Source organism: Centroberyx gerrardi, chromosome 24 (genome assembly GCF_048128805.1).
Source record: "Centroberyx gerrardi isolate f3 chromosome 24, fCenGer3.hap1.cur.20231027, whole genome shotgun sequence".
Taxonomy (NCBI): Eukaryota; Metazoa; Chordata; class Actinopteri; order Beryciformes; family Berycidae; genus Centroberyx; species Centroberyx gerrardi.
Genome location: NC_136020.1, coordinates 10247452 through 10265581, shown reverse-complemented (window position 1 = coordinate 10265581; position 18130 = coordinate 10247452). Strand labels below are relative to the sequence as shown.

Sequence of the window (18130 nt, the reverse complement as noted above, 5' to 3'; positions counted from 1 at the left end):
TTCAGTGTCTCACAAACCCGAGCGGTGGCTCTAGGGCCAGTTTATTAGAGAGAGAGAGAGAGAGAGAGAGAGAGAGAGAGAGAGAGAGTGTGTGTGCGTGTGTGTGTGTGTGTCAGGGTCCAGATCACCTCTGTGTTAATCCAATGCTAACAGGATTAGAAAGTGATCATAGACCCCATAGAGTTTCTGAGACATGCACAGAGGTCAGGGGTCAATGGATAATCTGATTAAAGGTGTGTGTGTGTGTGTGTGTGTGCGTGCGCTCAAGCCTGCACACACCTACATGTCCATACGGTACATATAGCATGACACAATGCAGTCTATCCTACACAGACTGTCCTCATTCCATGTGGTGTTGCAGTTGGCAGGGAGACTGTTGAGCCGTGGCTTCACGCCCGGCGAGCGCCACAGCTGGTCCAGGAGAAACCCCATAATTTCACCCCACTGGACACTCTAGTCCATGCCGACAGGGAATGTATTGTACAGCACCTCATGGGGCACCTCAACACGTGGAGATGGTGATCTGGTCTACTTTTTTTTTTTTTTTTAATCCTAGAGGTATCCATCCATCACAGCGCTAGGTCGAACAATCATGCGGAAAGCCATTACGCTAGCTGGCTGGGCCTGAGTGATTCATTCACTGGCTGATTATTAGCTGCTATAATCCTGCCAGTATGTGGCCCCAGCAGGAAGGCATGAGGGAGGGAGAGAGATGATGATGATGATGATGAGAGAGAGAGAGATGATGAGGGCGAGAGAGAGAGAGAGAGAGAGAGAGCGGGGGAGGAGGAGACCACCACTCTCTCTGCGATTAGTCTGGCTTGAAGATTTTATTTTCCTCCTCACTTTTCTTCCGACCTGCCACCATTCCTACCGTTCCCTCGCTAAACGGTTATCCTTTACTGTACGACAGCAGCTTAGATGCAGCGTGATAAGATGTCAGTGCATAAAGACTTTAATAAAACATTTCCTCTTTTTACACAGTTTGTGCCTGCTGTTTGGTTTGTATATCTGCGGGCCTCCAGGTCAGGAACTAGGCATTGCGGGTGTGCCCAAACATCGCACACGTCAACGAGAGCGCTGGCAGAACAATGCCTGAGCAGAAGTGGCACGGCTACTTTCCCACACTCAGTCCCACGCCATACGGGCACAAAATATGGGAGGAGAGGAAAAAATCCATAAATGTCCTGATATCATTTAGAAAACTCTGTCACACTGCCAGTGGCCTAGTTGTGAAGGATTTATGTTTAGTTCAGCAGAGGCTCTTCCCTTTCCTGAAGTGTAAGAAATATGACATTTATTTGGCAGTTTTTATGCCAGCTCAGACGCAATTATTTGTTTTTTTTCCATCATTTGAAATGTGTGAACAGTGATAAACTGCTGTTGGATGGTGTTCAACTTATCTGGGCGATGATGACATGAGGGAAAAAACAAGGAAAGAACACTGGCAAGATTTTTGTCTTTTTTTAATATATTACTGAAAATAAAACTGAGACACACAGCGGATGAAACTTATTTTGTATTCAAGGCACTAACCTACATTTTTTCTTCTCCTACTCAGTACACTGGATCTATCTTCTCATTGATTAAAAATAGCCCATCCTGCAGCTCCCAGCCTTTTCCCATGGGGGCAGAATGCCCAGCGAGAAGTTTGGTGGAACGGATAGGCCAGTTAACAGACTTACTTTAATTCCATATGCAGAGACTTGCATGAAAATGCAACAAATTAATCAAAGCTGTCTATTTTGGACATACATAAAGATTTAGGCCCTTTTTTTTCCCGAACTGGTTGCAGGTTATAGAAGTGGGTCCACAACTCCTGTTTTATTTGTTGCTCACAGTTCAATGCAAAATGTGTGGAGTTTGTATGTGTGTGGCTATGAGATTCCCAGGACCGCTGACATGGTGCACTGTACTGTTTTCTCATTACGATGTTTACTGAGCGAATGCTTGTCGAGTTTGCTAAGCAAGTGCGTGAATGTTTATCAAGGTAGCTGACTTTCCCACTATGGTGAATATACACAGCTTGCACAAATATTGCAAAGAACAGGACAAGTCTGACTCAGTCTGAAGGTCTCTGGACTGCATTCTAATGAAAATACTAATGCAGTGACCTCAGGTGACCCCGGCAGTTCACATCCCCAGTAACACACAAATGACACTGCCTGGACAAAAGTGCAAATGCATGCAATTGCACACACACACACACACACACACACCAAAATCTACTGTATGATCCAAATGGGTAAACACAATGTACGGTATTATACAAATTGGGGGAGAGTGGCATACTTCCTACTAGCCAAGAAGCTGTCATTATATATATTCGCACCAATGCTCCAAATAGGCCAAGCAGCAATTTTTAAAACCTCTGATGAAAGAGAATATGGATAATTACTAACCTTGCTATATTCCACTTACTACAATATGTGGCATAAGTCCAACTAAGTAATATTATCATAATGTATATCATGAATTGAATGAATCCCATGATCAAAAAAACACAGTTCTGGATAGTCACTCCTCATCACTGAAGCCCAGCTGTTTTGGCTTCATCACCAAGCAGCAGACCCAACACTGAACTCATACCTGATTAAGATAAAGTCCCCCACCCCTCCTCCTCCTCCTCCTCCTCTTCTTCCTCCTCCACCCCTCCATCCACAGAGCGGAGTAGCCGCGCTCTCGCAGTCTCCCAGTCTCTCCCAGTCTGTCCAAGCAACCAATCAGGAGGAACAGATTTCTTCCGGGGGCTCTCGGCTTCAAAGAGGGTGAAACCGTCTGAGCTAAGCGTCAGGAAGTTGGCTGTCTCGCCTTTGTCAGGCCACCGACTTGCTTTCATGTCCCCAGTAAAGCCAGTTTCCTGATTAGGAGCGCTGCTAAATCCAAAGAGGCCAGGGACTATGCATTGTGCTTTTGCTGGATGTGTGCTTTGCACTAAAATAGACCATGGCTTTGACCATGACTTGTAGTATCACATCTATTTATACCAATTTATGTTTCTCAGGACAATTAGCAATTCAATATCTCGTCTGATCTACTCCAATGAAATTAATACATGTTAATCACATACTCCAGAATACCTTATGATTACCTTATGATTTGGATGATGCTCCAAATATAATTAGAAATTCTAAAATAACCTTGGGTAGTTTAAAATGTTAGAAATTACATATTTGGAAATAGGTGCAATTAGACAGCAACTACATCCTACATAGTCATTTTGTTAATACACTACTTTCCTGATTGTTGACTGTCTAAGCCACACCAAAAATAGAACTAGACTACCAAAATAGATACAGATGAAAAAATGATGAACCCAATCAGTGAGAGTGCAACTCCGTCATCTATTTTTCAGCAGATTGATTGCCCAGTCCTTATCTCCATCTATGAGATTGATTGATCACTTCCCATTAGCTGGTCGCACAAAATAGAGGTGATCTGACAACAATGCCACCGCTGCCACCTCAGCTAAAAAGCAGGCCGAGCCGACCGCAGCGCTCCCTGAGTGATGATGTCAATAAAAGGTTGTGATGAGCCTTCAGCCTCACCAAGGGACGGCTATGGGAAATCAATGGCTAATAAAACTAATGCTCCGCTCTCCCACGGGGGCAGAAATATGCTAGACACAGTCAAGTGAAGTACCGGGCTGGGATTTTGGGAGGCAAAACCTCACACCTCATAAAGTTGTGGAATTAATTGAATTTTTATGAGATAAACATGTCAACATACAACAATAGTGTACAACAGTAAGTTTGAGGAATTGTTTTTGTCCTTGAAGAATAGCGGTTTGTCAAAATATGTTTAGGAAGCTATCGAGCAGGCCGTGGGGTAAACTGCACTATTCAGTATTCTGCAGTATAAAGAAAAAGCAGAGTGTGGATACAATCAGATTGAGAAACACGAGGGACTGAAGTTTGGGGAGTGTAAGCATTCACTCCCCTCTCACCAGCAAATTACCATTTCACACCCCCAGTAACACCCTGAAGACCACCAGGAACCTGATGGAAAAATGGCTGTTATACAGTTGTGTGTTTCCCCTTTATACATCAAGAGAGGAGCCCTTAATATGAAATTTATGGGCATTTGAGAACGGCTCACCCAATAAATAGGGTATATGCCTACAGTATGGTATTATGCCACACAGCATTCACTGTGAGAAACACATTTAAATGAGCCAATGTCAAGGAGCAGTGGATGCTGAGGGTTTTATAGGGTTTCTAAAATACTTGGCTCTCCAAGTATCCAGCTCTTATCAGTGTGGTGGTACTGGTCCTTAGCCAACTTTAACACCCTCCATCCATCCATCCATCCCACCAGTGGAATTTAGCCAGGATACCACCTCCGGCATGTTACGAGAAATAAATAACCCGCCAATCAATCTGTCCACAGTCGTCATCTAGTGTGGTCTAAGCAGTTAATTACAGTATGTGACTGCGGACGGATAATTAGGGCGGCTTCCCCGAGTCGTCTGCATCCACAGTGATAAACATGATGCTTGATTAAAAACTGATTTAGTGCAGTTCTCTGCCTCTCCCCAAACAATACATAAATCACTGTTTTCTGCACAGGCTGGGGGTATGATATGATTCAGACTGTCAGAAAGATGTCGCTGTATCTCATCCTGCTGCCGCAAATACCACACTGTCATTTCTACAGTGTTGTGCTATTTTTTCCTGATCCTTAATTCTCTGTTTCCAATTAATTACTATTACCCTCATCATAACATGCTACTGTACCAACTCGTTATTCTTTACAATTGTTATATATAACTAATTCTGCTGCTGCTACTATTACTACTATTACGACTACTGCTCCACCATCACCAGTATCAATACATGTGATCACGTGGTTCTTTTAGCACCAGGTGCAATCCATTCCCTCCTGCCTCGCCTCTTTAATTCCTTTCACCTGCTTCCACAATCGATTGCACTGGCCCAGTTGTAGAGAGCTGGTGATGTTGGCACAGTGACCTATAAAAATGTGCACCTCCAGCAGCCTAAACTAATCTCTACGGAGGCTCCCCTCCACACTTTAATTAAAATGGAGACTTGAATATCGGGGACAAATACGGTGCCTGGCATTGATTTTATCCATTGGGGATAGATGAACGTTGACGGGCCGTGGAGAGTCACGGCTCACAGATGACTGCCAATGTCCTTTGTTCACTTTTCGCCTCAGTCCGGCTCTGACGAAAGGTTGTAAGCCTCAGAATTTGCATGCACACACGCTCTAATTTCCACACACATGCACAAACACACACGGAGAGCACCAGGTGTGGACACACTGCATCAACAAAAAGGAGAGCCAAGACAGACAGACTGAATGAGAGAAAACACCCTGATCCGATTCATCATTTTCTGAAGTGCTTCCATGACAACTCCATCCCCCCTCTTTTCTCCCTCTCCTGGGCATTGAAGGACCACTACATTCACTGGAATCACCGGTTTGGCAGACTTTGGCCATGTCCAGCTGTGTCTACTCTCCCTTGCCAAGGAAAAAGAAGTTCCTTTTCTCTAGTCTGCACGGGCAGTCTGTTGTGCATCAGACCCTGAACACAATTCTAATTTGCAGTACCGAACTGCTGTGCTCCCCTGACACTTGTTCCACTATAAAGCAGCACACTGACAAAGAGTAAAGACTACTTTTGTTTTAGGCCCAGCAGAGGGGGGAGATGATGAGTCCATATTTTGTCATGCAGGTCTGTCCCATAGAGGCAGAAGTTCTGCTCAAACTTTGGAGTTCCTTTGAGAAACTGGATCACTTTTGATCTGCTGGAGGGTTTATAATGAGGACTGCTCTAATTGCTGATGACAAATCAGGCAGCCAGTGGAGGATCTGAGTGCTGTGGCATTGCCAAGGGAACAGCTGGAGAACAAAGCAGCGTTCTGTTTCTGTTCAAAAGCCTTCTGTCTCTGTTCAAAAAAACCCGCTTTTCTGCTCCACCGCAATTGATTTGTAATCCGAGCACAAATTAAAAAATGCAGCTATTTTGAGAATGAAGTGGATTTAGGCCTATATATGCACAAAAATGGCTGAGCACTGCACTGAAAACAAAACATTCTGCAGTAACTGATTCTTGAGGGGAGAGGCTTCTTACTGCTTTGAATGGTCAGACACACTTGCAACAGTTGTAAACGCCAAGTATCCCGCATAATAGAGCATACAGCACTGTATCCAATGCAGCATAGGCCCTCTTTTCTTCTGCCGTGACCAGTTGTCACATTCCAGCATTAGTAAGAGTGAAACAGCAGCTATAGAGGGCTATCTCTGGAGCCAGCCCAAACCAAATCTACCCCCTTTTCAAGGACTTGGGCAAATTATCTAAGATCTTTTCAAATCCTGATCTGTGATCTGTTGAACATGGCTGGCACAACGGAACCATTATACACTCAGTATTTGACTGAACTCGACTTTCACATTGGAACCAATGAAGTCATCCCAGAAGTGCAAATCCTGCCCATTTGACCCATCACTTAGGTCAAAGCAAAGGGTCAAAGTTAGTAAAGTAGTGCCAGTTTACTTTGACTCAGGCCAGGTTTTCATTCAGCTCTAAAACACAAATAGAAGAAATAGAATCCTATCAAAGGGCCACATCACAACGCTAATGATTATAACCTATAAATTATAATGGCGACAGAATCCAGTGTAGTCGATGTCAAATGCACTTCCCCATAGGGGGTTTAATATTATCCGAGTTTGTCAAACTATCAACAGGGGTTCCAAAATATATGGGCCTGTTTGAAATGCTGCAGGAAACTCCATTATAAAACCATAAAACGCATCATATAACATCATAAAAGTACAATATTCCCTTCTGAGATGGACTGGAGGGACAACCAGACATGATGTCATGCTAAGATGTCATGACATATGCATGAGGAACTGGGTTACAAGTGGCTGTAGCCAAGTTTTTTTTTGTTGTTATATATATATACATAATATTCAGACTCAACTATACAAAGCACTGATGTAAAGAAACTGGACATATCGTCGCCTCTCCATGTTACAAAGGCTTGTACATATTGACATGATGGTAAGCTCAACTTCTTTGCATCAGAGCAGCTGCGAAACAAAACACAATCGACGTTATTGACCAAACACACTATGAGGCCATCTCGCTCGCAAAGAAGACAGTGTGCATCTGTGCGTGTGACAGAGAGGAAGGGTACAGCAGGATTGGTAATTTCACCACCCGGACAACCATCTTTCCTGTGTGCGATAGGGATGTCACATGGTTGCTTGTTTTTTCTGCTGATAACGTTATCAGTGAGTAGGTGCTGGTCATAGCAGGAAAAAACAGTGAGGCCTCTGAGTGTAGATTCAATTGTGTCAGTCAGTTCCCCGCCCGGTAATGGATTGACTGGATGTAGTATCACGGTGATGAGTGAGCCTCGGGGAAAATATCTGTGTGGATTCTGGTGAAATGCGCCCAGTGTGGCGGATGAGCTGGCGCCGTCCCATTCGGTGGTGAACTGTAATCCGCTGACTGTTTACCATGTCTACACAGCAGTGATATGTATCTCCTACAGGACAGTGTGTCTGGATGTTTTCCTTTTTCTGTGTGTGAAAGACAAGTCATTGAGGCACAGGTTGGGGCAGATTCACATGAGGAAGAACATTTGATTGTGCTGTATCTGGAACTTCTTTGTAGGCAGGAGGCAACCAAGCAAGACATTGATATAGCCCAAGCTCCCTGCTGTGCGTTTCTTATCAAAATGGAAGCAGAAATGCACCACAGAGCCCCTCACACAAACTGGCCGTGTTCTTATCAAAAGGTATACATACATAATTCAGTGACCTTCAGTGCAGTGCACCAGATTAAAAGATGAAAATAATAAATTGAAAGGGGAAACTCTATGGAGGAGATAAAACGGTGTGGCAGGATGCCCCCCGAAAATACATAAAAAATAAATCACTGTTGTCATAACCCATCATGAAAACACTATAACCATAGCCTTTCCCATAGCCATTGATCCATGAATATCAAAATGACGGGGTGAAACAAATTACTTTCTGCAGAAAGATAAATAAGGTGGCTGGTTTATCTCAGACTGACTGAGGCGGGAAAACAGCCATTATCAAATGCAGATTTCCCCCATTTATCAAAGCTATGTTCCACAGTGGGTCGCTCGCAGTCACCGCTGCCATGTTTATTTAAACAGCGAATCGCCTTATCTCCAGCAGGCTCTGGGTACCTGTGAAACCAGCCACTGATCCCATCACCAGACTGGCTGTGTAGAAATAAGGAGGTCAATTCTGCTCTGTGAGATGGATGAGTGGAGTATTGAACAATGCTTAAAAGGGCAGTGCATCAAAATGGGGAAAATTGGCTTAAATGTTTCCTGACCCTGCCTAGATAATTAAGGAGGACAATTTGTGTGAAGGATGATGGGCTTTAGGGTCGTAAACACAAAATAATGACCTTCCAACCAAGCCAAACCCGAGTGAATTGGCTTTTCGACTGGGCAGAAAATAATCTACCGCAAAACCAAGAACTACAGATGTCACGGTGCAGCAGGAAAAAACAATCTGCATGCCAACTCAGTGGAGAAGAACAGGAAGGCATCCAGATCCCTTCACTTCAAACAAAGCATAATCAATCACAATGGCCAATCCTTTTTATGTTGAGCTATCATAATCACCATCATAATCACCATCCCCTAACTCCATAAAACAAGTTCTGTCATCACTCCTCCAAATAGCCATCCATTGTGTCACAATGAGACAATCTCTAAGCAACGCAGCTGTACTTCCACTCTTCCTCTATCTGTGCTATCTGGTGCACTGTGACAGTTGTGTGGTTCTCCGCTTTTAGAAGCTTATCAAGAGGAAGCAGGAAGGGGAGAAAGGCTATCCCCTTCCACAGAGTAAATCATCTGGATGGGAATTAAATATGAACATATTGCTTCAAGCCATTTATAAATCCAATAAGAGCGAATAGAAATAGGATAGATAGATGGACGAAGAAATCAAGCTGTATGTGTCTTTGGAAACATTTTGAAACATTTATAAATGAAGACAGCGGTCATTATCACAGTCATGTTCATGGTAATAAAGTGTCAATTGAGAGATGAAGTAAACCCAACCAGAATCACTCACTACACATTAATGATGGCCTCCTATAGGTCCTGTTTCAGGAAATTCCTTTTGAAAGTCTGTGATATCATGCTACAAAGACATAGAGGGCCCATAAATACCCACTGTAGCACACTTCAGTGACTCCTTCCCTCCTGCTGCATCTCAATACCTAACACTATAACTGCACCCTTGAGTAAAGGTAGCGGGGCGTCATCTGATCTCCCTCGAACCTTAAATCCCTCAAGCCCTCACACCAACTCGCTCAGTCTACCCCTCTCAGATTTTTATGAGGTGAGAAGCGCAAACCGATTTTCCCCGCACACTGGGCACTCTACAGTTGGCCCTCTCCTGACCCAGAGAGCCTTATGTATATTAGTATATTTTACAAGGGCAAGTTTGACCGGCCATGCGTGGAGATGGAAAGAGTGCGTGCCGTGCACAGCTAGGGTTCAGTGCCAAGGTTGCAGAACTAATGAAGCTCTATTGGTTTTGTGAAGCACTTGGCACTAAGCGTTAGAATTATAATTAAAGCGCAGAACATTTTCAGTATCCCATCCTGAGAGGAATGGGAGTTTCATTGCTGCTTGCATGGTACAGTGATTTTTATTTCAGCATATTATCGGTATTTGTCAAAGAAATACAAACAATTTATTTCTCACTTTATCTTCGGGAGGAAATTCTTGCGACTCAGCTAAATGCAAGAGGCTAGGAGGAAAAGTTATTGCTTCAGGTGACGATAACAGTGGGAGGCTTAAAATGTTGGTGCAGCACATCTCAAACAGCCATCATGAATATACTTTAGGTCCCTGTCCAAAGTTACATAACGCCACCTACTCTTTCACGTAAGGCTGTGTTTGCATTGAAGGTCTTCATTTGTAAAACTTTGAATATGCTAAGCGCTGGCACAACATTAGGTTCTACCTCCGCACACAGAGCAGCATGACTCACGCCAGCCGTTCCCCATCCGAGCTCAAACCCTCTCAGCCACCACCCACCCACAACCTCCCACCGCCTCTAAAACCCCAATGCACAGCTCACAGATCATAAGAACCACAGGGGCGAGAGCAGAGCCGCTTCCATCCGCACTGTCAACTAATGACAGCTTCAGCATCACCAGCCAAAGGCCGAATGCTGTCGACGCACACGCAAACATGCACACCTACGCAAGCACAAACAGGCCGCTTAGGATTCGGGGGAACAAGGTGTCACTGTCTGTTCAGTCAGCACCTGCTTTACAATGCTCTTCTCCATCAGACCTGACACTGGCTGTGGAGTAATATGAGTGTTTGTCAAGTGTGGCAAAAAAAGACGTGTTTGATTTTCTGTTCGGACAGCTGTTCTGGGAAAGGGGCGGAAAAATCCACAGTCACTGAAAGATGATACACAATGACTATTGATTACAAATGGTAGAAAGGGGAACTGCAAGGGATTCATGTGATCCCCGGATTGGTTTTGGTTTTATATTACGCCCCGACTGCTGTGAGGTTGTTTTTTTTTAAGAAGTCCACCTTGTAGTTTAAAGAGGGAAAGTGGATGCCAGCTTCTAAGTGAAATGTAATACCAGAATAGGGAGCTTTGCTTACAGAGAGAGTTTTAGTGCTCCACGTAGAAATTCAACCCCCACAGTTATGAATGGTCTCTATTAGGGAAGAGCATGAAGAACACACATGCGGTTAGCCAGATAAAAAGCTTGTAAAACTAGGTTTTCACCACTTTCTCTGCAGTTCTGAGGATTTCACCCATCCATGTGTGTTACATGATAAATGTACGGTTTGGGGATGTGAATCTTGCAGGGCCCTGGCAAATTTGGAAGCCCAGTTGTCCATGGTTACCAGTGTTTTGGGATCCGCATATGGTATGTATACAGGGAGGGTCGTGGGACTGAGGTTTGGCGGTCGTGTCTTGGCAGACGGGCGGGTCGGCCGTGGCTCACGAAGCAGAGGGCCAGCCAAGGGTTAGCAGTGGCCTAAACCATCCTCATGCATCACTGGCACTCAGTGGGACACGGAGGGACAACCTAAAAATAAACAAGCCCTTCTCATGCCCATGTGCATCTAGGGAAAACATCTCTGGAATAAAGGGTGCTGTGAATATTTACCAGGCATTATATTTATTAAACTGCATGCTAGCTCTTTGTGGTCTGCATGTAGGGAGCAGAGTATGAGGACACTAAACAGAGAATTGAAGAATTCGCCAAAGCTTTTAGAAGAAACAAATGGTTGCTGTGGCCAGAGTGAAGGGAAGTGGATTTATTTCTGTGTTCTGTTTCAATAAATTGTTAACTGTCCTCCTGGAGCATGAAAAGTTACAAAGATTTAGTTCATAAAGGTAGCTGTACAATGAGCTCTGAATGGAGATGGCCCAAAATCAAGTCATGACATCTTCGCCCACTGAATTATTGAACATGGCTAACAGCAGGGAGACTTATATTGAGTGGGAGGAAACCTTGAGTCTTCAGCACTTTTGAAAAGTTTCAGAACTCAAGTTGGCAAACCTTTGAACCCTACATTATGAGGATTTTATTCATTATGTAGATACCGTTCATAAAATATTGCTGATAAAAAAGGACTGTCTTGTGTTCGCTCAATCCACTTAAAGCATGAAGAAGCCATACAAGCTTGAGTACAAAAGAGGATTTCAGACTATAACATTTCATCCTCTGTCTTCAACACAACTACTGCCCTTTCTTTCCTGATACACTGAATCAGACACTATAAATAATAACTGACTCATAATTTATTACTCATAATAAATGAGAAATTCAATTTATTTTAATTTACCCCATTCAATAAACTCAAGCCCCCATTCAATAAACTCAAGCCCTCATTTGTGGCTTTAAAACAGTTTCAAACCCAGAACATCTGTAGAGTTTGCTGACAGTTCCTCTAAGTTGACCACAAAGTGCTTATGAGGGTTAAATCTGCTAGTAATCAAGATGAGATGACTCTCTTTTCTCGCCCTCCTATTGTTTGAATGATGGGCCTCGCTTTCCCCCACTCCCAAATCTAGGGATGCGAGGGACTGCAAACACAAAGACATCAATAGTAATACTCTTTTCATGGGCAATGAATGAAAAACACATGTTAATGCTTAATTCTTAGGCATAGGGCTTTCATGGTAAATCTTAAAACTGGTGTATTAAGATGACTATATCCATGGCGACACATCACCAGAAAAGCGCTTTTTCACCAGTAAACCACACATTTCATCAAGCTCTTCTGTTTCTCCTCTAAAACACATAATCCCTGATGTGCCCCAATCTGAAATACCTCTTGCCTCAAAACTATCTCAAATTACTCTTCATAAACACTTTTTCGTAAACCTTACCAAATTGTTCGCTTTAATTCCGTACTTGTCTTTAGGCAATGTAACTCATTTCCTAAACGCTAACTGTGACAATCCCATCCCTCTTGATAGACACTAGCTTCCTTGGCTCGTCCTTGTTGCTTACTGCTTACTCACTCCATTAGCCTACTTCTTCCCTCAATATTTACCCGCCCCAAGCACATAACTTAAACAGCATCAACACAACTAGGGCACATGTTTTAGATAATTGCTACCAACTATTCTACTGGAGGCACAGAGACTCCTGGCAACGTTTTCCACAGTGGGCCGAAACCCATCACAATGAGCTTTGGGAGTGCCAAGCCATAACAGAAACCATCACTCACCGATATCAAGTACAGCTCTTCAAAGATGATTTTGGGTGTTGCGAAAAGTGGCCCTTTTGTAGGAACATAAGTTATTACGTAGCACAAGTATCAAATGCACCAGCTAATTGTTGTTAAGCCATCAACTGTAACATTAGTGACCCTCTTGTGGTTTCCTTCATGTGTGATTCTCTCCCATAACCCCCAAACCTGCATACCTATAGGTGTAAAATGAGGAGTTTGGGGAACATAAAGTGTATCTGTACTTTTTAAGCCAAAAGTCCATATGTCATTCTACAATAAAACTACGTATAGCCGGCAGCAAGGCAGGACCATGGAACAGCGTGAGGAAAACTCATGCTCCCCCCCCCCTTGAGATGGATTGAGTTTACTGCTTTTCTTATCTCAATGGCCGTTGATACAATTACAAGTATACACTCCATCCAACACAACAATGCTCCTTATTAGCAGAGCTTCCTTCCACAAACTTGCCAGAGACAGATTTATATGTGGGACAGTTGGCAGTCATACGAACAGAAAGAAGGAAATGAGAAATCAGGGGTTTTCTTGGGAGTTCAATTTATTCCATGTCATTGTTTTATGTTGTTGGAGCGCTGCATAGGAAACTGTGCAGGGTCATTATTGTTTTTATTTACTATTTTTTCTTATATTTATTGGAGTACTAGGAGGTTAAACCATGTGTGGTCCATTATCATACATTAAGAAAATTCATTAATACTTCAATCAAAGAACCATGCATGGTTTGACCTATGAAGAGCACCTCTGGAAGACGATCCCATATTGATGCATTTATTGGTCAACCTCAAGATAGAGATGTAACAGATGTTGGAACCAATCTGATTCTGTGATCTTCTGCCTTGATTGTGGCACTTCTGTGAGTCACTACGCTGAGCCAGTACTGTGTCACCTCAGTGTTATTTGTGGGGGGATGTTTAATCATATAAGCCTTTGTTTGGGACGAAGGATGAGGCCACACATTTTCAAACGTCAGTGAGGAGGTTTAGCATAGAGTATGGATCAGAATATCACGGTGCTTATGAAGGAAATGCGTCAGCCAGTAACATCCAAACCGCACCAAACTCCACCCAACCCGACCGAGCCCCCCGCCCAAAGATTAAATTGTTTTGCTCTTCTGAAACAAAGAGGGAAGATGTTTTCATTGCAATCCCCCGAGGAACCGTAATGCATTTGTGAGTTGCGCGGGGAGACTGTGACGTGATTGGGGTCACAGATGTTTCAGGATACGCGACTCTGAATACTGAAAGCCACTTAGGATGCATTCCATCACAGGGTGCTCCCTCAACGTGCCTCTTTTTATCTGTTGTGAGGAGTCCTTGCCGCACCTTTAGCGTCCGCTGAAAACCTCTTGTTTAAGACATCCATCACTGGGGTCAATTTGTCAAAAGGTGCTGTTTAAAAAACAATATCATTGAAATGTCAGCAGCATGCAAAGCATCATTTGTTAACCTGTCAAAAGCCTCAATGATGAGTATTCAAGGGAGAGTTCAGAGTTCACAGCGAATAAATTTTCCAATCTATGACCACGGCCCTGAAGCTATCACTCAGCTGGCAGGATACCTCACTCACAAACACCCATGAAGATACACAGCACTGTGAATAGCCTGTTTAAAATATGACAAAGCTCTCTACCACTCATAACCTAAGAAATCCCTGACAGATTATGCGTGCCTTTTGATTTGGTAAAACTTGAAAAACTTGGAAAAAAAAAATCCTGACTGTAAACCACCAGATCACATCCTAATAAAGCTTGATTTTTTCCCCCTCATCGAAAAATGTCTGGCTTGCGTCCTTTCTCAGCACCAGTAAAACGCAGTCATTTCACACGCAGAGGCTTTTCATTGGGATTACCGCTGGCCGACGGAGCTGTTGGCCAGGCTCTGAGCCGTGCCCAGGAAAAACACTTGACATGATTGAAAAAGCAGAGACTCGCCAGAACATCCCACAAGTCGGAGCCACTGGACACAGAGGCATCATCTGCTGTGCAATCACACAGTCAAGGGTGGTGAGAGCTGCATGTGACAAGCAGAGGTGGAAAGTACATTTACTCAAGTGCTGTGCAAGTACAATTCTGAGGTACTGGCACTTTACTACGAGTATTTACATTTTGTGAGACTTTATACCTTTACTCCAGAGGGAAATATTCTACTTTTTACTTCACTACATTTATCTGACGGCTGTAGTTGCTAGTTACTTTGCAGAATAAGGTTTTACATGCAAAACATATGATAACCTCATAAAATATGATGCATTATTCGAGTTTTAACTCTGCATCTGCATTAATAATTTAACACTCTGAAAGGAACTGTTCTTCAGAATGAGTACTTTTACTTTTGATACTTAAGTAATATTTCTATACTTTTACTTAAGTACTTACTTAAGTAAAGGATTTGAGTACTTTTTGCACCACTGGTGACAAGAAACAATCATTTTACTATGGGGTGAGAGGTCAGATAAGATCATCTCAGCTCGGAACAAGGCAGTTAAAAATAAACAAATCAGGATCCAGCTACAGAAAAACACAACTTTGTCTACAAGCAAGACAGTCTTTTTAGAGAACGTCAAACTGGACAGATTAGTGCCAATCTCCTCCACTTCAATCTCTCCCTTGTCCCATAACTCTCCAGTAATTCCCCAGGGGAGCGACAGGGAGCGCAGGACTCTTGACCCCTGAGAAAGGACGCTGTTTGATGAACGAGCAGGGAAGGTCAAACCTCTGATTGGTATTCAACCTCCTACATCTCAGAGCGCTGAACCAAAACGCCAGTGTCTGTCCCCGCCGAGTGTAAATTACCACTGTGACTTTGATAGATACACACGGGGGCCGGTTTGGATGCTGAACTTTCACTGCGGGGACGCGGTGGGAGCGTGGGCTTGAAGCGGGGCAGGGCAGCGCCTCTGGTGATCCGTCACCGGAGGGCCGTGTGACAACTTCACTGTGTCACGGTCAGACGTACAGACAAGGCTGATGGATGAAGAACTGCTGTACACATTACAGGAGTAGTACAGGCGAGGTGTGATGTAATTGGAGACCGGGGTACGGAGCTCATTTCTAGTACCGTCAGTCTATGTTTCTCTTCTTTCTTTGCCCCTCACCCCCTCCACATACACACACACACCTTGTCTTGTTCACACACAATACACAGGGGTCACTGAGAGGTGCTGAAAACTAGAGGCAGGGGTATTTGACCTTAAAGGGGTGTTTGGAGATACTAGCCAGACAGCAACCAGCGACTGAACTGTGGACGAAACGGAGGCGACCTGTTCACTGTCTGTCGAACAACAGCTCATCCTATTAAACCATAGAGAAATGCACTATACAGAAATGTTATGAGCTCAGTAGTTTTGACCCTGTGACTCCCAGGATGCAGAATTCTGATACTTGATAGGACGAATTAATATCAGTTTTGTTAGTTCTGACAATACTCCATATTCTTCAGCACCAGTGATGAATTACCTGACTCTGGTTTCTCTTTTTAAAGCCCAGTTACAGTTCAACCAAGGACTGAACATTTGTATGGTGGGCAGTAATCCTACAAGCAGGTATACAGTGGAGGCTAAGCCCACCTAATCTCTGTTTACCCTGCTTTTTATTTGCAGAATAGTTTAGCCATCTTTATAGGCTGAAATGCATCTTAATGATGTAAATTCATAGCAGTAAGTAGTATAAAACTGTTGCTTTAAGGTGCTTTAAGGTGGGCAGAATGCATAAATGAATGATTTTCTGTAAGTTTAATTGATTTCGGTGTGTAATTGTGGTTGTTTGCCTTGTCGTGGTTTGCTCACCTTTTTATTTACCACTGCCTATAACTGCAGACACAAGTGGCACAGAGGTTTTCCCCACAATCTCTTCCCAACCACCCACGAAAGCATGATAGTGTTGACATATTTATTCAGCCGCTCGCAAATGCAACTCCCAGTTTAAAAGAGGCTTTATTCCCCCGGGTGTAGCGCAGTGTTATTACAGGCAGGCGCTGATCAGGCATGAGTGCTTCATCAACACAAAAAAAGCATTTGAATCACTCGCAGCAGACAGTGGGATCAAGGCTGCTGTTAGAACCGAGGAGCGATCAACGTGTTGAACTTTACCTCCTTTGTTGTTATTGTGTACCATGTGGCGGTGTGAACTATTAATGTACACAACAACTGTAGTAATGATATAATGCATTTCTGAAGGATCCTTTCCAATTATCGCGGTCCCTATAGGAATGTTATAGGAGATTACCAAATACCATTAATTGCCACCATAAAGTCGCTCTTGAGAAGCAATTAGTTCCTACAGGAATATTATAGGCATATTATAGGAATATTATTGTGATTTTAGCGTTAGTATTTCATTACACCCCCATCCTCCCTCTCCCGCTCTCCCTCTCTCTCTCTCTCTGTCTGCCATGGACTGCAGCCTACAAATAAGCAGTGATTTATTACAGGCTACGGACAAAAGCGCATGCAAACAACCGGGGGAGCGCAACGACCCGTCCCCCTCCGTTTCCGCGCGGAGGTAAAAAGGGGAGATGGCAAGTGGAGGAGCGGATGGTGATGTTGGCGCTCTGCTGGGTGAACGTACCTGTCATCGTAGCAGAAATCGGCGTCCAGCGTGTTGAGATAGAGACCCACAGCCGCGGCGGTGCACACCAGCTCCGTGATCATTTCTCACAGCGAGACTGGGAAAAGGAACTGGGATAGAAATGACACTAGACTGGATTCGGGTCCAACACAAGTCTCTGTGTTGTGCTCTCAATTCGGCCGCTCGGCAACACAGCTTGCCAGACAACGCAGGGCATTTCCCATGACATGCAAAGTGTCTCAAAGTTTGCCATATTCCCTTTAACCCATGTTGGTCACAGACGGATCGGGGGCGTCTGGAGGTAAAGCTATCGCCGTCTCTGCTCTGGAGCCGTGCGCATTTCTCTGTTGCGTTGTCCTCTGTGTGCGCATCTCTCTGCCTTGGCACTGGAGAGAGCAGAGCAGAGCAGAGAGACGCATGTGGTTTTCAGGGAGTCTGGGCATGCGCACTGGGCTCTGCACTGGTGAATCAAGGTGGGGAGTGCTGGAAATAACTGTGATAGTGTTTTTATGCATCGCTGGTCGCCTTGAATAAGAATCCATCATGTCCAGACATTTTAACTCTAGTCCAATCTAACTAGTCCAATGTGTACAATGGTGACATGTTTTATTTTAATTTAACAGCATCAGCAATTTATAGACTGATTCAAGCAAACCAAAATCACTATTCCATAGGGATTTAAAGTCTGTGGTACTCAATAATGAATAATGTATATTTATGGTATTACATCTCTTATGGTATTGATATAATATTTATATAGGGACTTACAGCTACACTGTGTCTGTGGTACTGTTTA

At 43.7% G+C, this 18130-nt stretch overlaps 1 protein-coding gene across 1 annotated transcript in view; it reads right to left on the bottom strand.

The window, feature by feature from the left end:
- The window catches only part of tmtc2a (transmembrane O-mannosyltransferase targeting cadherins 2a), a 55153-nt gene extending 37463 nt beyond the window's left edge, over positions 1-17690 (bottom strand). The window contains exon 1 of the mRNA XM_071905678.2: positions 17335-17690. Coding sequence (XP_071761779.2) covers positions 17335-17417 — 83 coding nt within the window. The 5' untranslated portion in view covers positions 17418-17690. The remainder of the gene's footprint in view (positions 1-17334) is intronic.
- Positions 17691-18130: the final 440 nt, after the last annotated feature.